Source organism: Oryzias latipes, chromosome 4, assembly GCF_002234675.1.
Source record: "Oryzias latipes chromosome 4, ASM223467v1".
NCBI lineage: Eukaryota > Metazoa > Chordata > Actinopteri > Beloniformes > Adrianichthyidae > Oryzias > Oryzias latipes.
In genome coordinates this window covers 1,132,984-1,159,856 of record NC_019862.2, presented here as the reverse complement: position 1 = coordinate 1,159,856, position 26,873 = coordinate 1,132,984, and the positions used below count along the sequence as shown (strand labels likewise).

The following is a 26,873-nucleotide window of genomic DNA, read 5'->3' as shown; positions in this document are numbered from 1 at the left end:
TGGACCCCTCTCTCTGCCGTTTTGGAAAGAATCGGTGAATTGCCGCGCTCGTACCTCCAGCCGTGCCACAGCCGTTTGCCCATCTGGATCACCTCTCGCCTGCTCAAAGTTCCAACCCTGGGAAAAACAATAAACAACTCTTACCTGCCACTCGCCTGTGCTCTTTCTGGGTTCCAGCGTCTGGGTCCGCCTCGCATTGAAATCATGACAGAACGATGTGGCCCAACTCCGGACCCAGCTGACCCAGAAGGACTCCGCTTCGCCGTCAGTCAGCAAGGTATCGCGCTGGGGCGTCAAGCCGACGCGCTTAATCAAATATCATCCGCCCAGCAGGAACTGTTTCGTCGTCTGGATGGTTTAACCCAATCCTTAATTGATTTATCCGGTCGAATTACTAGCCCTGCCGCTACAACCACTCCACCGACCCCTAACAACATCATCACTTCCGCTTCATCTCCTAGCCCGGAAAACTTCCGTCTCCAACCAGAACCATTCTTCGGAGACGTTGATGCATGCGGTGGTTTCCTACTTCAGTGTCGTCTATTATTCCAACAAGCTCCAAGGTACTACCAGTCCGACCACTCTGATTGTTAATTCTCTTCGTGACAAAGCTTTACAGTGGGCTCAGGCCTTCTTAACGGCTAATCCCATAGCTCACCTGATTTACGAGTAATTCATTCAGGAGTTTCAGTTAGTGTTCAATCAGCCTAAGAAACAGGAGGAGGCTACCCGCAAGCTGCTCAACCTAAAACAACGTAACTGATCAGTCAGTGACCACGTCATAGACTTCCGAATCCTGGCGGTGGAAGCGGGATGGGCCGATCCTGCATTACGAGGCGTGTTTTATCAATCCCTGAACGACAGCATCAAAGATCATCTATGCACGCAACCTGAGACTCATACCTTCGAGGAACTTGTCAACGCTGCTCTGCGCTCGGACACACGTCTGAAAGAGCGTCATCAGGAAAGGGCTTCTCACCCCCGCAAAAGCCCCCTGCGGCCGACCCAAGGTACTGCACAACACTCTTCACCTCAGCTCGCGCTCGAACATCCCAGCGGTCCTCCTGAGGAACCCATGCAGATGGGACACTCCAAGCTCCTCCCCGAGGAGCGTCAGAGACGCCGGGCCGAGGGTGCGTGCTTTTATTGTGGTAAACCTGGACATTTAGTCAATCAATGCTCCGCAAGTTTAAACTTTACAGCCCCCCGCTAGAAGACAGGCCGCGGGTGGGTGAACAGAACCTTGCTTCAAAGAACTTTCTCTACGTTCCTGTCAAGTTATGTCACACTTCTAAGATTATTGAATCCCTGGCTCTCATTGACTCTGGTGCCGAGCAGAGTCTCATCGATTTAAGTCTTGTTTCACGTCTCTCTCTACCCACAGAGAAACTTCAAATCCCCGTCAAAGCTGCTGGTTTAGGTGGTCAGCACCTGTCTGACATTACGCACTGCACCGAGCCTGTTCTCCTAGTCACTTCTGTCAACCATCGTGAGTTCACCCGGTTTTTTGTTACCCACTCTCCTCAGAACCTGGTTGTGCTTGGGTTTTCATGGTTACGGCGTCATAATCCTCAGTTTGACTGGGTAAATCTTAGGCTCACTGATTGGAGCCAGTTTTGTCTCGCCAACTGTCTGCGTTCAGCTGTTCCTTCTGTGGACGTCTCCCCAGTTATAGCTTGTGAGGATATTGATCTTTCTAACGTTCCTGATTGTTACCATGATTTACGTACAGTTTTTAGTAAGTCTAAAGCCAGTTCACTTCCCCCCCACCGGCCGTACGATTGTCCTATTAAGTTAATGGAAGGAGCTCGCCTTCCTAAGGGCCGGCTATTTAACCTCTCTGGGCCTGAAAAGGTCGCCATGGAGAAGTATATCCAGGAGGCTCTCTCCTCTGGGCACATTCGTCCCTCATCATCTCCCGCCGGTGCCGGGTTTTTCTTTGTCCAGAAAAAAGATAAATCTCTGAGACCATGTATTGATTACAGAGAACTCAATCAAATAACTATTAAAGATAAATACTCACTACCTCTCATTAGCTCCGTTTTCGACTCCATTCAGGAGGCCCGCATCTTTTCAAAACTGGACTTACGTAACGCTTACCACCTGGTTCGGATTAAGGAGGGGGACGAGTGGAAAACTGCGTTTAAGACACCCCTAGGACATTTTGAATATCTTGTCATGCCCTTTGGCCTTACGATTGCCCCAGCTGTTTTTCAGCGACTAGTGAATGATGTTCTCCGTGACTTTATCAACCGTTTCGTGTTCGTCTATTTAGACGACATCCTTATTTACTCCAAGGATCCCAGTCAGCACTCAGATCACGTTCGGGAGGTTCTACAAAGGCTTTCTGAAAATCAATTATTGGTTAAAGCCGAGAAATGCCAGTTTCACACAACCGTCATTCCATTTCTGGGTTATATTTTCAAGGCTAGTAGCATTCACCCTGATCCTGTTAAAATCGAAGCAGTTTCCCAGTGGCAGCCTCCCACCACACGCAGAAAGCTTCAACAATTTCTCGGGTTCGCTAATTTTTACCGCCGTTTCATTAGGAACTATAGCAGCATCGCCGCCCCTCTCACTCAGCTCACTTCCACCACCAGAACCTTCCAATGGAATCCCGCGGCCCAGAACTCTTTCGACACCCTCAAAAGACTCTTTGTTTCTGCTCCCATATTAATCCAGCCTGATCCTTCCAGACAGTTCGTTGTGGAGGAGAGGACCGGCAAACTAAAACCTTGTGCGTACTTCTCCAAGAAACTTTCCCCCGCAGAAAAAAACTACGACGTGGGAAATCGGGAAATACTCGCCATCAAACTCCCCTTGGAGGAGTGGCGGCACTGGCTGGAGGGAGCGGCTCAACCATTCATTGTCTGGACTGACCACAAAAGCCTTGCTTACCTCCGTTCCGCCAAGAGACTGAACTCTCGTCAGGCCCATTGGTGTCTGTTTTTTGACCGATTTAATTTCTCAATTTCCTACAGGCCAGGCAGCCGCAACATAAAAGCTGACGCCCTCTCGCAAGTACTGCTCTTCCGAGGATCCGGACACCTCCACCACCAACATCATCCCATCCACCTGCATAATTGGGGCGCTCACCTGGGACATCAAGACCAAAGTTATTCAGGCACAAGGTGAGGAGACCGACCATCCTGATCCTCCTGACGGCACCCTGTATGTTCCTCGCTCTCTTAGGTCAGAGGCTATTACCTGGGCCCATGCTTCTCGCATCGCCTGCCGTGGTGGGGTAGCCAGAACACTCCATCTCCTCCGTCGACGCTTCTTTTGGCCCTCCATGTCCAAAGACGTCAAGGAGTACGTGGCCGCTTGTTCCACCTGCGCCCGCTCTAAGTCCTCCATCAGGTCTACTCCATCCATTATCCACTCCTAGTCGTCCTTGGTCCCATATTGCAGTCGATTTCGTCACCGGTCTCCCCATCTCTCAGGGTAACTCTGTAATCCTCACAGTTATAGATAGATTTTCCAAGTTCGTGCATTTCATTCCCCTTCCTCAGTTACCCTCGGCCTCTGAAACCGCCGACGCTCTGGTCCACCACGTCTTTCGATACCATGGCCTACCATCTGACATTGTCTCGGACCGCGGACCCCAATTTGTGTCCCAAATTTGGAGGGCTTTCTGCACCGCCTTGGGTGCTACCATCAGTCTCACATCTGGATATCACCCCCAATCTAACGGGCAGGCCGAGCGCGCTAATCAGGAGCTGGAGACCTCCCTTCGCTGCCTCGCTGACCAAAATTCCACGGACTGGTCCAGGTACTTAGTCTGGGCGGAGTATGCTCATAACACTCACCCTTCCTTCGCCACAGGTTTGTCTCCGTTCGAGGCCACCCTCGGGTACCCACCACCACTGTTTCCCTCGCAAGAACTGGATGTGGCTGTGCCCTCGGTTCAGGACCATCTCAAGAGGTGCCAAACCATCTGGCATCAAACCAGGGCCTCTCTCCTCCGCACGAAGCAGAGTACCTGCCGTTCGGCCAATCGTCACAGGGTGGTGGGCCCGACTTACCAGCCAGGTCAGAGGGTTTGCTTGTCCTCACGGAACATACCTATCCATGCCACTTCTCGCAAGCTCGCACCCCGTTATATTGGTCCCTACACCATCGAGAAGGTCATCAATCCTTCCTGTGTTCGTCTACGGCTACCTGCGGCTCTCAAGATCCACCCTTCATTTCACGTGTCACAGATTAAGCCGGTTCAGGACAGCGAGCTTTGCCCGCCTTCCGCATCCCCGCCGCCCACCCGGCTCATTGATGGTGCGCCTGCCTTCACGGTCAGTCGCATTCTGGATGTCTGGTCGTGGCCATCAATTCCTGGTGGATTGGGAGGGTTACGGTCCGGAGGAACGCTCCTGGAATCTATCATTCCCTCATCGATGACTTTTATCGGGCCGACCCGGATCGGCGTCCGGGACCGCCTGGAGGCGGTCGTTGAGGGGGGGGTACTGTCATGGTGCCTCGGTCAGAATCCTCCCCCTCCAGCTTGGCTCCACTCTGTTCCTGATTACCCTCCAGCTGCCGTCACTCCACTCATCATCCTCTGCTGTTTAAAAGGAGATCCAACGCCACTAATCAACGGCACATCGTTACCCATTACGGATTCCTCCCCACGAGTGACGTCAGTGTGGACCCCTCTATCTGCCGTTTTGGAAAGAATCGGTGAATCGCCGTGTTTGTTCCCTCCAGTCGTGCCACAGCCGTTTGCCCATCTGGATCACCTCTCGCCTGCTCAAAGTTCCATCCCTGGGAAAAACAATAAACAACTCTTACCTGCCACTCACCTGTGCTCTTTCTGGGTTCCAGCGTCTGGGTCCGCCTCGCATTGAAATCATGACACATAAAATGCTTTGGTCCAAGCTTAAAAAGAAAAAACTCTGATCATGACAAAAATAAGACCCAGGTTGTGGTATTAATGTTTTTGGACAAGATGACAACAGATGGACAACATTCTAAACTTCTCTATGAATAAAAACGTTATTAAGTAGGAAATGCAATGCATACCTGATGAATGGTTGTGAGTTTATTCAAACCTACACACAGACTAAAGGCCTGTACGTACCAGGACGAATATTCGCCAGGAGTTATTCACCAGCGTTTTTCGCCACGTTTGTGGTGTTCACACCCAGGCGATTTTTCGCTGATGATGAGTCGAGCGAACATGCAATTTCATTCCCTGACATTAGATGGCGCTTAACGTAAAACAGAAATACTCCTGTACACAAGGTGGCGCTGCGCAACTTTACGCTTCTTAAAGTCGCTTTTCACTCAGAAGAAGAGAGCAAGTATTTACGCGCTTGTCAGAATCATACAAAGAAAACATGAATATGAGCAACTGGTGCTTGGTTCGGGGATATTTTAGAATGTCCGTCATTATTTCTTCGCGGCTGTGTAGACGCTACTTGGCGTCTATCTTCTTCGCTGGTATATGTGCTCGGAAAGGCAGTTTTGTGTTTGAGCGCCCCCAAGTTGTGTTTTACTGTAACTTCAGAAGCTCCAGACACGTGTGCAAAAGCGCCATTCTCATTGGTCGTATAATTTTCGACGCGAAGCGTCAAACCAAAAAGACGAACCCGAGGCGTTTTTTAAAAAGTGACGCTTTTTTTGCGTCGGTGTGCACACTCACATTGGTGCCCTTTGTTTAGTCACGAGGCGTTAAACGTCGGTGAATATCGCGGGCCAAATTCGTCCCGGTTTGTACGGGCCTTAAGATTGACAGAAATTCCTCTGTCCGTGTTTCAAAACGGGTCAGCTGTAGATTTGACATCGCTGCAGACTACCTGCGCCCGTTGCATATGGGTTGGGGGGGACCAGTGGGAGGGAACTGGGAACTGGCACCGGTCAGGGGGCCCAAAAGAGAGAGGGCACAATAAGCAGTGCAGTCCACGGCCCGGTGCAGCGAGGTACCGTTCTCCTTAACACTTGTGCTATCTTAGATGACCCCACCCTTACATTGACGTGTTTTCCCTACCATGAAAAAGGTGGATAAAGGTGGAAAGATTTCATGTAATCCATGGACACCAGTGAAGATCACAAATCGTTGAAGAAAAAAGGTTCAGAGCACTGTCTAGTGGGTCTAGATGACCCAACTCCCAATGGTAAAGTGCCTAGGATAGCACCAGGGGTTAAAGCACGGAGCGGCTGGGGCTTATCGAGCCGCAGCAACAGGTGCTGTGCCAAGATATTATTCCCCTGGCAGAGTTTGTTTTCTCAGTCTCTGGCATCGTTTATTTGTTTCGTGGCCAGGGGCGGCGCAAGGAGCTAGCTAGGGGTTGCTATAGCAACTGCAAGATTTGGCAAAGCAACCTCTTAGCAACTTAGCATAAAAGCCCAACTCTAATGCTTTATTTAAAAAAATGTACACATTTTTATTGCATGTCAGCCTTTTCCATTTAACATTTAATGTATTTCATGTTTGTCTCGTTTATTTTGTGTTAAAATGTGACATGAAACCGCACTGAAAAGACGGCCAGTGAGGAATGCAGTAGCACTGTCTCAGAGAGGGTGCTCGTGTTGTTCATCACTTGCTACTAATAAAGTTTATTTATTGAGAGCCAGTAAGTTATTTTTTTGCTTTGACTGACTGTAAAAATGGTGGATGTAATATACTAAAACAAGTGTTCCAACACTTAGGGGCTTCAAGAACAATATCATAAAATAATTTTAAATTGAATTTGAACTTTTATTTCAAATTTGATGTAGACATTAGGAGGGGGACAAGAGAAAATGGGAATTTAAGGGGGAACTCCAGACTGATTTGTTATTTTCAAAACTATTTTCAAGCATTTCTTTTCTTAGATTCTGTAGATTTGTTCTTAAGACGTGTAAGTTTAGTTGGAAACTATTTTTTACCATTTTGTTTGTGGATAATTTAAAATATGATGGGTGGTACACAGTGGTGGACTTAGCAGTTTGGGGGCCCCAGGCCAACATAACATGGGGCCCTCTGTATTAATTTTATAAAAAATAATCCTTACCTATTTTTATTTATTTAAAAAATTCACAAAAAGTATTTACCGGTACTGGTCTACTTTGAGACAACATCAGTGTCAATATACTTTTTTACTTTGAAAAACATTACATTTATTAAATGCCTTTAATTTTTTAATCTCTCATTTCCTAGAGGGAACAAATGAAGATTCGAAACGTGTTTCAACCAGGAACAAAAAGCTCCAGAACTGATCCCAAACCCACCCAAATTATGTCCATCCACCTAAAGCAATTTTGGGCTGCAAATTCAGAATAAAAAACGCCCTACTGACCTTGAAATTGGCCAGTCTGGCAATTTCAATGTTCACTATTGAGAGTAAACTCATTCAAAAACCTGAAATGTTTTCCATAAGTTCTCCTTTATTAGCTGACGGTAATAATTTTGTGAAAAGTCACGTTCTAGTTTTTCGAGCTCTGTTTATGTAATTATAGCACAGCAGTAAACATGTATCTCGACTTCTCCAATGTGTTGTCCAACTTTGTGTGCGCAACAAGTTAGTATAGCATCTCTTGCCAATATAACTTTAAAGTACAAATAGCCACAGCTCTTATTTACCAACAAACAATACGATCAAACAAGAGACTTTTGAATGGCGTAATAAATCTGTAGTGAAACGTTGTTTGCTATTTCCACACGAGCAAACAAACAGAAAGTGTAACTAGAATTTTAGACTAGCAGGTCTGACCTAAACCTGCTGAAAGTTTGTTGGCAGGAATAAAAAGTGAAACAAAAACTGGACCTGGCTTCACCAGTTCCATCAGGATCGGTCCACATGAACCTGGTAACCCTTTATTATAAGCTTATAAACTATTTATAAGACATTGACAAGCACAAGTAATGTTTTAGAAAGCTGCTTATAAGTGCATTAATTAGCATTTGTAAATGTCTTACAACTGACTTACAAGTTTAAATAAGCTGTTTATAAATACATTGAAATATTCCTTAATAAACTACTTATAAGACATTAACAAGCATGAGTAATGTGGTATTAAGCTGCTTATAAAGACATTTATTAGAATTTTATTAATACCATTTACAAGCTATTTATAAATTTGCTTGTATGGGATTAATAAATATATTAACTGTGTTCTTATTAACAGTTTATTAAGTGTTTTGCAGCCCCCCAAAGCATGACCAAATAGGGGGTTTACAAGCCCTTTATAAATTGCTTACAGAATTTACCATTGATGCTAATAAGAAAATGATATACTTCCAGCTACAACAAAATTAAGTCAATTCAGTGGCCATTTTTCCGCAATATGTCCGTTGCTATGTTGGAACCAGACGTCCTCAGTAAGCCGTGATCAGTCCAAGCCAGTTTGAATCATCGTTTCTTCTCAGTCCAGTTCTCTTATACAGTCAGTGGATGGGAGACACATAAAACATCTCCCACAGTATAAATGCCATAAGCAACAGAAAAAAGGTATTTGAAACCAGAATATACATTCATTTTTGTTAATGTGTCCAGCCCCCAAGCAGTGTGAGGTGAATTGTGTTTGGTCCAACTACTTCTCTTCTCAAACAAGCTTCAATCTGGCACCGTCTGGTTTGCTGCTTTTTTTGTTTTTCTATCATTTCTGAGCTTTTTTGTAAACATGATTGTTTCCTTGCATTCTTATTTCTGCTTAAATCCAGCACACTTCCCAGTAGATCTGAAAGGAAAAGTCTCAGTATCTAGTAAATATTTTGACATTTCATCAAACTCACCGATCAGATCAGTCTCTGAAGAAGTGAGACCACAATGAAGGATCAGAGCAGCATGATAGGTTCAGGACATCAAAAGCTGTTATTGCCATTCTTTGAGTGCAAACATGTTGATTGGCAGGTCAGTATCTGCAGTAGTTGTGTGAAAGATGTGAGTAAATCCTTTTAATGATGCAGTTTTTTTCCTTTTCTGAGCCTTTCTGGGTTTGTTACTAGTTTTAGACAGCATTCATGGGAAAGGAAAGCCTGAAAAGCTGGCGGTCTGGTGCATGCATGAATTAGGAGAAAAATGAAGTGGATGTGGCTTCCTCTACGGTTTGGGCAGCTCCAGCTGACCTCCATTGTAGTTTGTAATCAGGGCTCGGCAGCCTCGATGCCGCTCTTGTTGTCTGCTTGGCTGAACACTGTGGCTTAAAGCAAAAAAGCAAAGCAGCTCTCAGAAAGACGAGCCTGCTCTCCAATATTGACTCTGGCCCGTCTCCTGGGGGTGTTGTCGGCAGGCCGATCACTCCTACGTCTTGTCATTATTGTAAGTAACCCCCCCACACACACACACTCTATACTGGACTTCACTCATTTGGATTTGTGGTAAAGCTGAGCTTTGCTTCATAAAAGTTTCCATCAACAGCAGCAAATAACAACAGGGTCAAATGAGGAGAGCATGGCCCCCGGCTGGCGGGGTGGAGGCTGGGCCGGCAGGCACGGCTTTGGCCTCTTTTGGTGTCTTCACAGACTGAGTCTCCTCCTCAGCCATCCTGACAGAGTGACTGGCGGCTGGACAGTGACAGTTCAACCATGCCTAACTGACTGAAGCCCCAACTCATTGGATGGAGAGGGGGTGTCAATGACAGCAGTTCTGTCTCTATTTGTTCTGCTGTCTTTTTAGGTGACGTGCTGTAAGGAAATACACACCTCACAATTACTTATGGATAATGTTATTTAGTGTTTAGTGTTTTTCCCATTTTAATTAAACAGTTAAAAGTCCCCTTTCCTAATAATTAATGACAACAAACACCACTTTCATTAGTTTTTAATGTATTATCTCAATATTAAGACAATAACAAATATAGCCTCAAATAACAAACATTGACCATGTCGATAGCGGGTATATTTACCTCATGATGTTGTTCTGAGGATTCTACTCTTCCCCCAAGTGCAGTTCTGCCGGCTCACTTGTGGATGGGATACGATTATCCGTTCTCTGCTGTAGCTGTTCCCTGACATGCTCTATGGAGTTCAGGTCAGAGGTCATTGCTGGCCAGACCATTCGAAGCTCTCTGACTTCCTGACATATCTGGCACCATGTGGTGGAGGCACTATGATCCATGAACAGAAAGTTGGGCGTGTGCTGGATGATGAAGATTCTATGATGTCTCTGAGGTATAACCAGATAAGGTTTGCTATGACTGGTGATGTCTGCCCAGACTATTGAATCTGGTCCACCAAACCAAAACCTGGGGACCATGTTGACCTCAACCTGTTCCTCACCTCGCCATCTCCAGCAGAGCTGAGGATCATCATTTCTGTTCAAGATGACCAAACATTCATCATTGAACTGGACGGTAGACCATTGCTGCATTGTCCAGGTCACGTGGTCTTGTACTGCAAACCATAGCGGAGTCTTGGTGTTACCTGCAATGGTTGTCTGTCATTCCAGTCAAAGTAGTGGAGTCAGTTGTGAATGGTTTGTCTGGAAACCCCAGTACACCTTGCATCTGGTAAACGGGCCTGCATCTGTTTGGCGTTTGCTAAACCATGTCTGAGGTCAGAGGTCCTTAGGTTCTGGTCATGGTTGTGGTCTGTCACTGGCGGAGCTCCACTCCTGGGTCTGTTCCAAACTCTGTCAGTAGTTCTGTGTCCTGATGCAAGTCTGCTGATGACACTTTGAGACTCACCAAGTTCACCTGGACCATCTGACTGTCTACTACCAACATGAAATCGTGCTACGGTCAAGTGGTGCTGCTCGTTGGTTAAGCGACGTCGTATGTTCATGGCTGTTTGAATGATAAACTAAAATCAGCTTTTTACCCACAGAATGTTGACTTTGATGAAACGTTCTTTTAGAATTTTTTTGGTGTTAGTTCAGATGTTAAGACAGTGAACTGAACCATTATGAGACCATTATGTGGAAAACCCTAAATGAGGTGTGTCTATCACTACAATACTATTACCTCCCTATCTCGACAATCTGTGAAGTGAAACAGTGTTTACAACATCCAATGAGTTTTTCACGATGTCTCAGAACATGTTTTGAGCAGTGTGGCTGGTTTGGCTATTTTCACACATAATACTCCTAAATACTGTATGGATCGTCAGACATCTCACTGTACTGAAAAAGTACTTCCCCCTTTCCAAATGAGCTCATGGGGCTCTGTGACCCCCTGCCCTCAATCTGAAGTGTTAGCGGAAGAGAACCCGGTGTGCTGTTCAGGTCCTTCATCACAGTCAGCACATTCCACACAAACAGACTTAACATTAGCGCATGTCCGTAAATGAGATTTCCGAGTAAATGCACATAATTCTAGTCCAATAAAGTGAATTATTTAAGGATTTTATTGTTGTGCTTCAGACAGAGAAGCTAAGGAGTCTTCTGTTGCACCCTAGTGTGTGTGTGTGTGTGTGTGTGTGTGTGTGTGCTATACCCTGATGGAAAACCTGCACAAACCAATGCTACGAAATGCTTCTGGATCTGTCTGAAAACACTGTGACCTCATGTGCTTGTTTTCTACAGATGATGTCTGTAACAAAGCCTTTAAACTTCGCAATCTGTTTAAGAAAATAAAGCTGTTTGTTTCCAAAAACCCACATCAGTGCCACATTAGTAGCATCAAATTATTAATTTGCAGCTGACAAAATTCTTCATACTACAGAGAAACACAGCATGACACTTTTCAGACAGAAAAACTAAGAAAGATTTAAAAACTTTTCCTTTTCCTGATGGATAATTTCAACACAATACATTTGTTTTTACTTATACTTTTACTTTATGGAAGCAACAATTTAGATTTTTCTGTCTTTTTCAGTTGGAGGTTGACTTGTTCACCTAAACATACAGTATTTGATTTAAAACATGTGGTCTAGAGGTGACGTTAGGACATTTTAAAGGGGGTCAGAAGAGCCAGATTTTTTTAATTATTTACTTTTTTCTTTTCTTTTAACTTGTCCTGTCCAGCAGCTGAGCAACAGATGAGAGCTGAAAGCCTCTTGTGTTGGACATTTTTACTGTTACAAGAGGGATTATGAAACATTTAACACACTAGGTGTATATTTAAATAAACCCCTTTTGTAATTTAGGCTAAACTTTATTCATCTTACTCATATCTGTAACAGTCTTTTGTTGGACCAGATGGAAAAGAAAAGAAGGGAAAAAGAGAGAGGGATGCCAGAGAGGGGGGGGGGTGTAGGCGGGTAATAAAAGAGGAGGGGGGGTAGAACCGTGAAGCAGCATAAGGCAACAAGTTGCTGGATGTTTACAATCATTACAGTCAGGTTTATAAGTAATGTAAATCCAAAAGGTCCTGTCCACACACACACACCCAAATGTCACAAACATACCTGTGGGCTCCAAAAATGCCCACATACAAAACATATCAACATGTACACAATACAACTGATGTTCACACACACATACTTATGCATTTGGACCGACCCATGTAAAATATGTCATTTAGTCACTCAAACTATTTGTGCAAAGGTGAGATAGCGCCTGTGCTTGAGTGGGTCTTTATGTTCTTCTAGAGTGGGTGATGGAATGTAAAAAGGAGGAGGGAGAGTACCCAGGCATCCCCACACCAAGACCCCTGCCGTAGCAGTACCGGCAGCGAGGACCCCCCCCCCATAACACCCGTACGGCAGCAGATAGAGAACAACTGCCCGCCGGGCAATCACATCCGCCACCCAGGCCAGGGCCAGCAGGACGGCCACGGATCGTACATATTTTTGAATTTTTAAAATGTATTTACATGAACCTGAATATAGAGCTTTAGTTGGTTCTGTCTAAAATATGTAACAAGACTTCCCGTTGTGATAGTAGGTAAATACAAAAATGATGAAGTTTACTTCAAACCCCTTTTGCTAACAAAGAGATCACACCAAGGTAGTGTTTGTTTTTAAAAACTTCAAGGCCTGTTCACACCGGGACGAATTTCGCCAGCGATATTCACCGACGTTTAACGCCTCGTGACTAAACAAAGGGCACCAATGTGAGTGTGCACACCGACGCGAAAATACGCCACGCGTCAAAGCGTCATTTTTTTAAAAACGCCTCGGGTTCGTTTTTTTTTTTTCGACGCGTTGCGTCGAAATCTATTCGACCAATGAGAATGGCGCTTTTGCTCACGTGTCTGGAGCTTCTGAAGTTACAGTAAAACACAACTTGGGGGCGCTCAAACACCAAACTGCCTTGCTGAGCACACATACCAGCGAAGAAGTTAGACGCCAAGTAGCGTCTACACTGCCGCGAAGAAATAATGACGGACATTCTAAAATATCCCCTTACCAAGTACCAGTTGGAGCTACTGGTGCTTGAAATATTCATGTTTTCTTTGTATTATTCTGACAAGCGCGTAAATACTTACTCTCTTCTTCTGAATGAAAAGCGACTTTAAGAAGCGTAAAGTTGCGCAGCGCCACCTTGTGTACAGGAGTATTTCTGTTTACATTAAGCGCCATCTAATGTCAGGGAATGAAATTGCATGTTCGTTCGGCTCATCGTCAGCGAAAATCGCCTGGGTGTGAACACAAAAAACGTGGCGAAAAACGCTGGCAAATAACGCCTGGCGAATATTCGTCCCGGTGTGTACGGGCCTTAACAGCTTTTTTTTACTTTCAAACATGTCTTGATGCAAATATTTGTCTACCAGTGTGGAAAACCTACTTAACCAGAGCCTGTGTGTTTTTTTACTTTCTTAAGCTTTTTACGGGGATCCAGTTTTGCCCTGAATCCCAGAATCCTTCAGGACCCCCCCCCCCCAGGAGCCTCTGTATCCTTCATCACAAAATCAAATGGTCTGTTATACAGTCCAGCTGAAAACATGCTTGCATGATTATCACATATTAAACAGGATTTGTTGCCAGAAAACCTTTATCCAATGGAGCCGATGCTTGTGAATTCCAGCGTGAAGCATTTGTCATCAAAGCCGTGATTTAGAATAGAGCCTATAGGTCTGACCAATAGGAGACCGGAGCTTCACATTAAGTCTGCAGCAGGCTCAGCAGACAGTTTCTCCCCACTCCTCTCCACCTGTTTGTAATCCAGGAAATTAATTTCCAAACTACATAAACATACTGGTATGCTACTTCTTACAGTCAGTCACCAGCTGTTCTTGATTCCAGACCAGACTGGCTCTTTTTTGTGTTACACATCATACTGTGTGCTTCATGTGTTGCTGCACGCTGTCTGAAGCATCGATAATGAGTCTTTGCTGCTTCGGGGAGCCTCCTTTCCTATCTGTGCCGTAAACCGGAGCCTCATCACTGTCATGTCAGTGCATGGTTGTCATCATTTTGCTCACGAGGCTGCAATATTGTAGAAAGACAGAGCATCTGTCAGGACTACTGATGAATTGTTGTGTAGGAATCCATCATTCTCCCTGTCTGGCCTGACCTGACTCATTCAACCCCCCCTACTCCTAGATGTCATTCCTTTTTTCCTGCCACACCCACTAAGTCGGGTGATGAAGGTCTGTCTGGAGCCTGAGCTGAATGACGGCTGACCTGCTGTCGGATTGAGTCTACACACATGGAGTAAGGTGTTGGGATGTCCTCGGATCCGTCAGAACAGCTGCTCTGGCCTTCTGCAGAATAACCCCCCCGCTTATGACAAGACAGAAGATAAGAGGTGGTTTGGGATTCCGGCTGTGAACATCTTAAATGGTTTTAAACATTTTTAAACCTTACTTTGGTACCTTTGAAGCCTCCTGCATGCTTGCAGGAGCCAGAGGAGGGGGTTAATCCTCCCTGTCTCAACTGCAGCTTGATGTGGCTGGAGGTCCTGTGGGGTCTGCTTTAACCATAATCCCTAAAGAGAGATGAGACACGGGAAGCCGGAGACTCATCCCCTTTGAGTCCCAGATCAGGGAACAAAATGTGCACAATCTGGGGTGGGGGCTGGGTGAATCTCTCTATTCAGAGGAACTGACTAGGGAGAGGAAAGGGGTGTTTCTGTTTCCCGTAACCTGGCGTCATGTCGGTGCCTGAGGCAGCCGCTGCCTGGCAGATTTGAAAACAGACATTTCCCGAGGGGGGATGTCAGTGAGAGCTTATTTATGTCAAACATGCTGGCACACATTGGAAAGACATGTCCTTCAATCAAGCACTGGTTGAAAGACACATTTCATTTCAATATACGGCTCAACTAAAGAGGCACATTTCCAGTTTCTCTGGTTGTACCTTCAGCTCACTCCACTTGTTTAAGTCCATCTTTTCTTTGAGGTGAAGATTTTGAAGTAATTTTGGGTTCCCCCTTCTTTCAGGTGGTTCTGTGAGGGGCGGGAGCTGCAAAACTCTCCTGACATACAGATCAGTACAGAGGGCGACCTGCAAACGCTAGTGATCGCCGAGGCCTTTGAGGACGACACCGGGCGCTACACCTGCGTGGCCTCCAACAGCCTGGGAGCAGAAAACACCTCTGCTGAGGTGTACATCGAAGGTCAGACAACAAATCCCAGGTCACCTTATGGCACCACTATGGCAGGGAGCCCTCAGCTTTGCAATTGTTCCACCTGAATCTGCAAGAACTTCTGTGCGCTTTATGGCTCACTTTCTATTGACATATTAGGACCCAAAACTCCTCCAGTCCTGAAACTAGTTCCATTGATTACAGTAAAAAAGTCCCCTCAGACAATCAAAGGAGAACCCACTTTCACACTGGCCTGTTTGGTCTGCACCACAGTTAGTGTAGTTGGATAGTTTTGTTGTTGTGGACCCTGGTGTACAGGAACCGCTCTCTGACTCATCTTTCGAGGTGGTCTCAGTCGTTTCCAATCGAACTAAGCTTGGTCCGCTCAGAGCGGCACAACTGGACCAAAATGGCCACTGTAGCCAGGCATTATGGGATGTAAACAGAGTAGGAAAGTAGTAACCATGACGATGAGACACAGCCACTCATTGAAATGTGGTCAGATGAATGCAGGCTGATTAAAACAACTTTTGACGTGACACACGTCTATATAGATGAAAGTCTCAGACACAACCTTTCCTCCATTTACAATCCTGTTTTGAAATCACTGCACAAACATACGCAGCATGACAATAGGTAGTGTTATTTAGAGGTGTAACCCAGGACAGGTGATGAACTGGTGTTGTACCTGGTGTTGATACAGGTGTTCAAAATTGGGCAGCGAAATATCAAGTTTGAATGAACTATCCCGACAAGGATTGCAGGGATTCCATGATTTCTGCCTCTAGTTGCTATGCCCCGCCCTTGCAATTCCTGGCCAATGAGTGAAGAGATCTTTAGTCACATGTTTTTTTTTTTATAACCTGTACAGGTTTGGCCTTTTACACTCGTTGATAACTCTGTGCTGTGCCTAAGGCATAGCAGCTGCTGTAACCACAGCATGTTTCCAGAGAGTTTGAAAAAGCAAACAACACAAACATTTTCACGTTTTTAATATACCCCTGATTTCACAGAACTTTTGTAGGGTAAAATCCCTTTAAGGCCCAGCAGAGTCACTAAAGATGGTCAACAAAGACTAAGACAGAGAAAACAAAACTTTTGTGTCGAAACTAAAGGTTGATCTTTCTCCAGAAACACAGCTACTAACATTTGCTCATTTTTTTCTTAGCTTTGCTGTTCATTTAAGCACATTTGTCTGTGCTGTTCAGTGATGTTTTTGTCCTCCTGCAGGTGCGTCCTCATCAGACTCGGAGGCAGAAGGAGCCGGGTCAAAGTCCAGATCAGGAGCCATGCCTCAGTACGTTTTCACAGCCTGCATCTTATGACTTCTATTGTTATCTACTGAACCTTGCACTTTCCAGCATGTTAACAGAAATCTGCAGCAGCTGATTAGATCTGCTTCTCCATAGCTAAAACTCTCATAAAGTTTTCCCAGAACAAGAGAAAGCCATCCACATTTTTGGAAAGAATTACATCTCAGGGATGAGCTTCTGCTTTCTAATTTTAAACTTGTTCTGCAAGGACACGGTCCTCTGAGGTTTGAATGTCTTCATATGAACTCCTCCTGCCCAAAGGGCTGCATTTTGAGGAGCATTCATGCTGCACTCCACCCAGCAGTTCCAGCAAGTTTCAAAACACTTCCCAGCTCTTTTGATTGAGTCTTTCATAATTCTGCCTCCATCTGGATTCCTTCCTGCCGTGTCCCCTTTCCTCTTTGTTTACACTCTCAAGCCAAGATCTCTGATATCATCTGGACTGCCAGGGAGGCGGATTTCTTCCAAGTATTGTGTTTTAGCTTAAAGCCTTTCTGAGTCAGTTAGACACGGTTTCTGTTTTGCAGTAGCATATTTGTTAATTTACTGACTGATGTTTTGTTTATTTTAAGAGTGCAGAAAAAGACTTCTTCAATGTCCCTAACAATACGCTCATCATCGCCCAAAGCTCCAGAGGTTCCTCCTCATCGCTCCTATCTGGTCCAGTCCATGTCTCAGCCTCCACAGCGGGTAAGAAGCTCCAGACAGAGGAGCTCATGGGTTTCATGAAGGTTTTTAAATCCTCTTCTTGATGAAACTCCTGTTTCTTCCAGACGCAGAGCCCGGTGTCGCTGCTGCAGGGGAGCGATGTATCTGGTTCTCCCGTTTTCACCAAGGTTAGTCGGACCTTTTCAAGAATGCGTTTGGGCCGTCGCTGCTTGAGGGGCCTGTGGGATGTGGACACAAAGGTTGTTGTTGCATGAATACACGGTTCTTCAAGCTTGAGTCCTTTGATTTTTCTAGACAGCAGCTCTAAGTTCTGGCCCCTGCTGCAGGTTTTGCCCCATTTCTACCTCAAGGCCATCAACCCATTGGGCCTCCTTTAACGTGCAGCTCTGCAGCTGTCATTGGTGGGGGTCAGATTCAACACGCAGTTCAGACTCCCCAGCCCTCATCAATTGCCTCTCCCCACCAAGGTCTTGTGTCTGAGGTAGAGCTTCAAACCGTGCTGCTAAAGCACACGGTCAGGTCTCACGCAGCCTGTCGGCCCTAAATCATTTTTCACTTCATTAAGAAGAACATTTGTTTTTCTTCACCCTTATGTCCACCTCCTTTAAGAAATTCTGCTGAGCTAATCATCTCAATGGGATGGAATGGCTTCTGGTAGAGTGAGTGCTTTAATGTCCCAGACCCATGATGTATGTTGGAAACCCAGCAGGAGGCTCTCACCGACCTGACGTTCCTCCGGTGTGAGCGTTCATCAGGTGCTGTGGAATTGACTGGAGGTTGGACTCTGCTTTACATTTTCTGGCTGGCGTCGTCCTCACATCCAGCACATTGATAGAATTCCTTCATGGAAAACTGGAAAAGGCCTAATGTTGGAACAGGTGCCATCTCTCATGAGGGAACTCAGATAAATATCCAGTAAATATCCAAAAACACATTCAATCATTTATTCTAATCTCTTGGTGCCTCGAAGGTTGTTGTGGATTTACTTGAGTGTTCCAGCTTTAGCTGCAGAATGTCTGAGTCTGAAGGGAACATTTTACAAGATTAAAATAAGAGGAATTATGGGTAAAATAATGTTCGCTGCACAACCTTCCAGCCATTCATGGTTAGATTACATGTTTCTCCCATCAACCCCAGCTCTCCTTCCTTTGTAAACATCACTTCTAAAAAAAAATCCAAGTTGTCTAGATTTGATTTTCTTCAATAGAAGAGTTTGTCTCTTTGGTAACTTCAGACCTAACATCCCTCATTTCTCCTGGAATTGATTCTCACGAGTAAAATGCATTTATTAGGATGCATCTAGATGTGTGAGTTCAAAAACTTTTAGTCCCTCTCTGATCATCTTTTTATCTTTTTTCAAAGTGTTCCCAGTGGTCTTTCATGAAACACCAGTCTGAGTGCAGAGCTGCAGGAGTTTATCAGAGATTCACCTCTGAGTTTGTGGGGGGGGCCGTTGGCGAAAAGTAAGCCTGCCCCCGTTCCCCTCCCTGTTGATGAGAGATCTCTATTTATGCCCGGGAATGCTTTAGAAAAGGAATCATTAATAAACTATTAGACATTAACAAGCATTAGTAATGTAGTATTAATGGTCTCCTTCGCTCGGGCTGTGTTGGTCCCTTTGACTGAGGGGGTCCGGGGTCCGGAGAGGCCCCCCTCTCAGTCCGGCCACTTGACCTGGGGAGGATCTGGTCCACTAATGATCACAAGGTACACTTTGGCAGTGAGTTTTCATTTCCACTCCCACTGTCACACTGTCACGCCGCTTCCTGTCTGCTATATCCATCGCTCCTAACCATCAGTGTAGTTGGTGATGGACAATTCAGATATTTTCCAGGTGCTCCATGCTCAGTTTTAAAAGCTCGTCTTAGTGTGAGGATTTCATTCTGAGATGTAACATTTTTCTCTTTTGCTGATCTAAATGTTGTGAAGCTCAAAACCCCTACCTTCTTAAACGAGCGTGTGGCACTCATATCCTCTGACTTCCTCCCTCTCTATTTTTTTCTTCTATTTCACCCCCCCCCCTACACACACACACTTTTCCTTCCCCCTCTCTCTACCCTCTGTAAAAAAAAAGAAAATATATGTTAATATATTCCCAACAATTTGAACAAGGAAATCCTAATTCTTGTTTAATATGTTCTCCATAATCTTAAAAAAGCCACAAGAACATATTAAAAAAACACCTAAAACATTATGGTTATCAGAGCGGGTCTTTGAGTGACTGGAGGAAGATGTCCTCAGTCAGAAATGAAAACAAAAACTGTAAGATCTGTTCTTCTTCAGAGAAAGACGTGCTGATTATGACGATGGGTTCTTCCAATAAGGAATGAAATCAGCAGCCAGAGAATCTGAATATTAAGCTGTCGTTTGTGTCCTTCCTCCCTAAACCGTGGTGCAGCACTTACAGGATGCTCAGGCCTCAGAGGGTCAAGTGGTGGTTCTGGAGTGCCGGGTCCGAGGAAGCCCTCCTCCACAGGTCCGGTGGTACAGAGAAGGAAACGAGATCCTGGACTCCCCTGACTTTCGGATATTACAGAAAAGTCAGTGCAGCTTTTTGCCGTTTGGAATGTTTCAGCTGTGGTTGTAATTATCTGCTAAGAGATATTTTTCTGTCCTCTCCTTCTCGGCCTGCGATGCATCAGAGCCTCGATCAGCTGCTGAGCCAGGTATGTTTCTGTTTCTACACCATTCACATCTCCGTTTACTGTCAGACAACTTAATTCAGAAAAAAAAAACAATCTCCAGCTGAGCTGCAGCTTCTTTCACAATCAGAGATCAGACTGGATCTGTTGAGTGGAGGGATTTTTTCTTCTAACGCTGAAACAAAGTGTTTCATGTTTTCCTACGCCCAAAGCATGCATATCTGAGGACAATAAAAGACACTGCAGCCCCTGACAAACAATAGTTCAAGAAAATGTTTCTGTGAGTCAAGCCGATACAGTGCTTTTATTTCTTTTTGCCTCACTTTTTTAATGTTACTCACAAAAGATCAGGATTTTCAAAAACAAACAACAACAAACAACAAACAAACAAACAACAAAGAAAGACTAAATCTGCTGCAGCAGGTAATCAGAAAAACCTGGAGCAAAAGATGCATGGAAACTTCAATCATGATGAAGAGTTGAGACAATGACTTGTGAAGGAAGGAATACCTGTAAGACAAGAAAGTCAGGAACAGAAGGCTGATGGTGGCAGGAATAATGAAAACAAGACAAATAAAGAACGAAATGATACTTTCTTACAAAGTTATGATGGCATAATCCAAGTTTTCACATGTGAAAGTAAAAAAGCAAAAACAAATCCAGTTCTCATTAGTTGGTGGACTGGTTGATCCACTCAGAAGCCAGCAGTTACTACATCTGATTAGGAGTCTCAGCACAGCTTTGGATAGAGATTAATATGAGACATCAGCCTTTGGGTGACGTCACACTGACTCGGTCCAGTTCTCATGTACAGTCAACGCTTTGAACTAGTTTCAGTCACACATTCAGAAAAAGACGCAAAGAAGATAATAATAAAGAAAACCAGGTAACACTTTATATTAAGATTCATTAACAAGCTCTGTTAACACATTAACAAGCATTATAAATGAATTTATAGGGTGTTAGTAAGACATTTATTAGTACAATAAGTCTTATAAGGTTTATTAAATTACTTAGTTAACACATTTACAAGCATTATTATTAGGATGTTTTCAAGATGCTAATGATGCATTTACTGATATTATAGGTGCTTAACAAATGTGTCAGTGTTAATAAGCTTAATAAGATTTATTAACAACCTTTGTTAACAAATTAAGAAGTATTATTATTGTTTGGGGTTCTAGTAAGATATTTATTAGCATTATAGATGCCTGACACAAGCCGAAGTGTTCATAAGTTTAATAAGTTTTATTAAATAACTTAACAAATTAATAGGCTTTATTAATGTGTCAGATGCTAGTAAGATACTTATTAGCATTATAGATGTCTTGCAAATACCTGAAAGTGTTAATAAGATTTATTAACATCTAAGGTCAGACCATTGTCTTCTAAATTCATATTACTAAACTGCTTATAAGCTTTACAAATGTATTAATTAACTCTGTTAATAGTTTATTAATTGTTTTGCAGCACCTCATCTAAAGTGTGGACGTTTTTTAGCACCAACAACCACAAAGCATAAAGATTGTAAAAAGAACTTTAAGTTAAATTACAAAGTAATTTAATAAACCTTATTAGACTTATTGTACTAATAAATGTCTTACTAACACCCTATAAATTCATTTATAATGCTTGTTAATGTGTTAACAGAGCTTGTTAATGAATCTTAATATAAAGTGTTACCGAAAACCAGGGGTACAAAATAACCTCTCTTAATGGAAATTAAGAAGGTAATTTGCCTATTCTATTCTATTCTATTCTATTCTATTCTATTCTATTCTATTCTATTCCAAACGGTTGCTGCTGACTAACCCTCGGTAGTCTCTGCACTCACTGGTGAGTTGTCCATCACATTGGCCGTTTACAATGACTTGGGGAATAAAACTGCCCCCCTCCCGCCATTAGTATAGTTTTCAATCAAAGTTTTTGGTTTAAAGGAGTTATGACGCATAATTGTGAAACCATTTGGAAAAAAACTTTATCACCTAGTTTTGAGCTTTGGTTTGCTTTGTTTGTGATTTTTGTTAAATTAAATTACATTTTTGTTAGATTAAAAATGGTTTGATCTCAGTTTTTGTGATTTTTTCTGAAAACTAACAACATGTATCACTTGGATTTGTGTTTTTTGTAAAGTTTCCGGTTAATGGTGGATTTTGTGTGATATTTCATAAAAAAATTTCTGTTAAAAAAAAAGCTGGGGTTATACTAAACACGATGCCACAAAAACAATTTTAACCCATAAGAACCCAGACCCATTTTTCTTAATAATACAATTATGTGTATTTGACCACAAACCCAGAGGACCTCCCAGTCTGATATGTTCTGCTACACTGATGTCACCATGAGGTCTTAGGGGTTAAGGATAAATTAGAGAACATTGAAGAGTAGTTAAAGGTTAATACTCTTCAATGTTAATAACCATGGAAAGTGTCCTTCTCTGTTTATTGTTCAGTATTTAATGTCTGAATATTTAATTATACAGAATCTATGTGATTTCAAAAAGTTCAATCAATAGGTTTGTATAAATGTTTGGTAGTCAATCACTGTTACAGTAAGGAAACCGTTTTATGAACTTTGCTTTAGTTCCTTGAAATCTGAGGAGGATTCCCACCTGTGTGAGTCATGCAGGCGTCCCTGAACATCTGCGTCTGCGTCTGCTGTCTGTCTGCGATGACTCATCAGTCTGCCTGACAAACCCTCATCTGTCGTGCAGAAATGGTCCTTTGGTCCAGCGGGTCACATTTCATGACAAAGTTGCCTCTCGTGATTTCAGAGGAGATCTGCACGTTGGTGATAGCTGAGGCTTTTCCGGAGGACGGTGGTCTGTTCTGCTGCACGGCATCCAATCCCTGCGGTTCTGTTGGCAGCTCGGCCCGGCTCACCGTCACTTCAGGTGCGTCCAGCACAGATCATCATTATCTGAAGCACCACAGCACGTGTACTGTCTGTATTTCTGTTCTGGAGCAAAAAGCAGACAGATGTGAATGTGCCTTCTGATTTCTGCCTCCAAACAACTGACATCTCAGGAAGTGATGGTAAAGGAGTCCCAGACTGATCATCACACAGATGTTTGGTTGTCTGGTCATTCCCTGGAGCTGCTGTGGTTTGGAGTTTGGAAAACTGTTCTCACATGTCTACACAGAGTGTTGTTCTGTGTGTGAGTGTTGAGTCAGAGAAAGGTCAGAGTTCAGAGGGGATTCTGATGGTGCTCACGCGGGCCGGGCCATGTTTTTACAGCACAGAACTCCCCACACAGGCTAAATAAACAGGACTGTACCAGTTTTGACTGAACCAGCTGTTGGTGCAGATCAGCTGAGTAACAGTTCAGTGATCAGTGGTGAATGTGTCATCCACAAGTCTAAGCCTTTTCCCCCCTCCTCCTCTTTGTTTCCTCTGCAGCAGAGGATTTGTCCACTAACAGCATGTCTGGTGACAGCTCGGGTTTTGAGGATACAGTTTCCTTCCCTCCACCTCCACTCCCCACTGAGATCCCCCACCTGGAGCCACCCAAGACGCTGCCTCCATCCGGCTCTGAGGCCTTCCACAGCGAGGAGCTGGAGATCTGGCCCAGCATGTCGGCTGCATCTCCGGTCCAGATCGCTCCAGACGCACAGGAGAAGCAGGAAGACAGTCAGCAGAATGGACATCACCCTTCCCCGCCTCCAATCAAAAAGACCACGCCCCCTCCTCCACCTCTGCCGCACACCAACCCAGATGATCCAGCAAAACCGCAAAGTCCTGCCCACATGACCCCAAGCTCCCCCCCAACTCCAGGAAAGCTGTCTCCATCTTCTGGAAGAGACGGCCCTCCACTGCCCACCAGGCCCAAGCCAAAGCTGTGAGTATGTGCTCAGACACTGAGACCTTCTGATGGGGTTGGACGTGTTAGGAAAGGAGAAGAACCCAGACATCAAGTGTGTTTGTGTCTAACACACACACACACACACACACACACACACACACACACACACACACATACACCCACACCCACACACACAGACACACACAGACACACCCACACACACACACACAGACACACACAGACACACACACACACACACACACACACACACATACACCCACACCCACACCCACACACACAGACACACACAGACACACCCACACCCACACCCACACACACAGACACACACGCACACACACACACACAGACAGACAGACACACTGACACACGCACACACCCACACACCCACACCCACACACACAGACACACACAGACACACCCACACACACACACACACACCCACACACACACACACACACACACCCACACACACAGACACACACAGACACCCACACACACAGACACACACCCACACACACACACACACTGACACACACGCACGCACGCACACACACACACACACACAGACAGACAGACACACTGACACACACGCACGCACGCACGCACACACACACACACGCACACACACAGTCACACGTACAAAGTATCTCCAGAGTCCTGCTGTGATTGGATCATCTGGGGATCTTTCTCTACTTGCTGCTCTTGCGGCTTCATTTCTTTCTTACGTCTTTGAAAGAACTTGGTGACGGGCTGGGATGACAAAAAGGGCATCAGGCATGAGAAAAGAGGCTGGCGTGCAGCAAAGCAGCCATTTTCAGAATGTGGTTGACAGTTTGATTCCCAGGAGTCTAAAATATCACAGACAATGAAGATTTAGGGAGGCGCATAGTCCTCAGAGGGTGAATATGAGATGACATTTCGTTTTTTTCCCTCTGGAATGACCATGTGGCTGCTGTCTAAATGTCTCTGGATTTGCTCATTTAACTTTAAGAAACTTCTTTGTTGCAGCTCAAATATTTTAGAGTAAACAAGCATGAAAACAAGGCTAACTCAAAAAGAAAAAGTAATTTTAAAAAAACTTCCAAAAGAGCTTCTGAAAGTCGGTAACATTATGTCTGTAAAACGAATAAAAACAGAAAAAAATCTGGTAACACTTTATATTAAGATTCCTTAACAAGCTTTGTTAACACATTAACAAGCATTATAAATGAATTTGGGGTGCTGCAAAACAATTCATAAACTGTTAACAAAGTTAATTAATACATTTGTTAAGCTTATAAGCAGTTTAGTAATATGGATTTAGAAGACAATGGTCTGCCTTAAGATGTTAATAAATCTTATTAACACTTTCAGGTATTTGCAAGAAATCTATAATGCCAATAAATACCTTACTAGCATCTTAATGTGTTTAGTTAGTTAATCAAACTTACAAGCTTATGAACACTTAGGCTTGTGTGAGACATCTATAATGCTAATAAATGTCTTACTAGAACCCCAAACATTAATAATACTTCGTAATTTGTTGACAAAGGTTGTTAATAAATCTTATTAAGCTTATTAACACTGACACATTTGTTAGGCATCTATCTATAATGCAAATAAATGTATCATTTGCATCTTGAAAACATCCTAATAATAATGCTTGTAAATGTGTTAACTAAATACTTTAATTAACCTTATTAGACTTATTGTACTAATACATGTCTTACTAACACCCTAAAAATTATATTATAATGCTTGTTAAGGCATTAACAAAGCTTGTTAAGGAATCTTAATATAAAGTTTTACCAAAAATCTGAAAAAATAAGGAGCTTCAAGATTCACAGAGCTGCACCACTTCTCCAAAACCAAAGGAACCCGAATGAGCTTCACTGTTTTGTTGTGGCGACTTCTGACAGGATGTGCTAAAAGCTGAACCACCAACCAAGCAGTTTTTAAATTAAAACTGTTAAAACTCAAGTTAAACTTGACTCAAGATAGAGATCAACATTTAAATGAGAAAACAGTCATCACTTGTGTGATTCCCCTCTCGCCAGCCTTTTGAGTTCTGAACTGTCATCTATTAAAGATGGTTGACTTCTGGCCCCAAACAGATGAAGTCAAACTTTTCACGCTACGAACGCCGCCATGTTGGAACCAGACAACGTCAGTCAGCAGTGATTTGTCCAAGTCAACATGTCGATGGCAGCCACTCACCAATCAGGAGTGAGCGTGTTGGAAGTCCACACCTTTACCTCTTGAAAACAGTCTGGAGAATCTGTCAGTCGAATGTTTCGACGAAGGGGCCAGCCATGGACTGTAAACGAGAACTATTGTTTATTCTGACCAATAGAATGACTGAATAAACAACTAGGAGAAAACCCTCATATTTACAGAGAGAACATGCAAACTCCACACGGAAAGATCCTAGCCCGGATTCAAACCAGAGTCGTCTCGCTGAGAGGCGAGAGCGCTATCCACTGGGCCACCGTACAGCCCCCCTTTTTTCAACATGTTCTTGATAGTTCGATATTTTTAACAATATTTTTTCATGAGTGTAAGTTATTCAAACTGACCAATCAGATGCCTCAATAAAAGCAAAACTTTCTAATGGTTTGGTTGACCCGTTTTCGAGTGCTCGGGTGGCTGAATATCAACAAACTCTGTCCTGATTAGCCTGAGTGGTTGCCATAGAAACAATGACTCAGACCAACCAATCACTGCTTACTGATGATTTCTGGTTCCAACATGGGGGCATCTGATCTAAAATGCGGACTTCATTTGGTTGGAGCCAAAGGTACATTGTCACACTTACTCGGTCTCAGATAGTCAGTGGGACCAGCGGGCACCACGTGATTTTATTGAGGCACCTGATCGTCAGTTAATAATTTGAATAGTTTGCAATAAAGAAGAAAGTCTAATGACAAAAGAATTAGGATTATTAAGAAAGTGAAAAGGTATCAGAGCAAGAATGGTTCTTCTGACACACAGTGACTGAGTGACAGCTGTTTATTTCTCTGTAGAAGTCTGAGTGAAAACCTGAGGATTTAAATCCTTATTTAAGTCCATGCATGAGGACAAAGAGGCTTAAGCTCATCACAAAGAGCAATGGAAACTGTTT

General features: G+C 43.9%; 1 protein-coding gene across 8 annotated transcripts in view; it reads left to right on the top strand.

Annotated features, from left to right (window-relative positions):
• Positions 1-26,873, top strand: part of palld (palladin, cytoskeletal associated protein) — a 69,599-nt gene that overhangs the window by 22,444 nt on the left and 20,282 nt on the right. For 4 of the 8 annotated variants that reach the window (XM_023953893.1, XM_023953892.1, XM_023953890.1 and 1 more), the window contains 9 exons: positions 2,982-3,131; positions 15,181-15,356; positions 16,557-16,623; positions 17,212-17,329; positions 17,413-17,475; positions 19,707-19,848; positions 19,951-19,974; positions 22,724-22,843; positions 23,350-23,788. In XM_023953893.1, coding sequence (XP_023809661.1) covers positions 2,982-3,131; positions 15,181-15,356; positions 16,557-16,623; positions 17,212-17,329; positions 17,413-17,475; positions 19,707-19,848; positions 19,951-19,974; positions 22,724-22,843; positions 23,350-23,788 — 1,299 coding nt within the window. The remainder of the gene's footprint in view (positions 1-2,981; positions 3,132-15,180; positions 15,357-16,556; positions 16,624-17,211; positions 17,330-17,412; positions 17,476-19,706; positions 19,849-19,950; positions 19,975-22,723; positions 22,844-23,349; positions 23,789-26,873) is intronic. The other 4 variants (XM_023953894.1, XM_023953895.1, XM_023953897.1 and 1 more) reach the window with 1 other exon arrangement.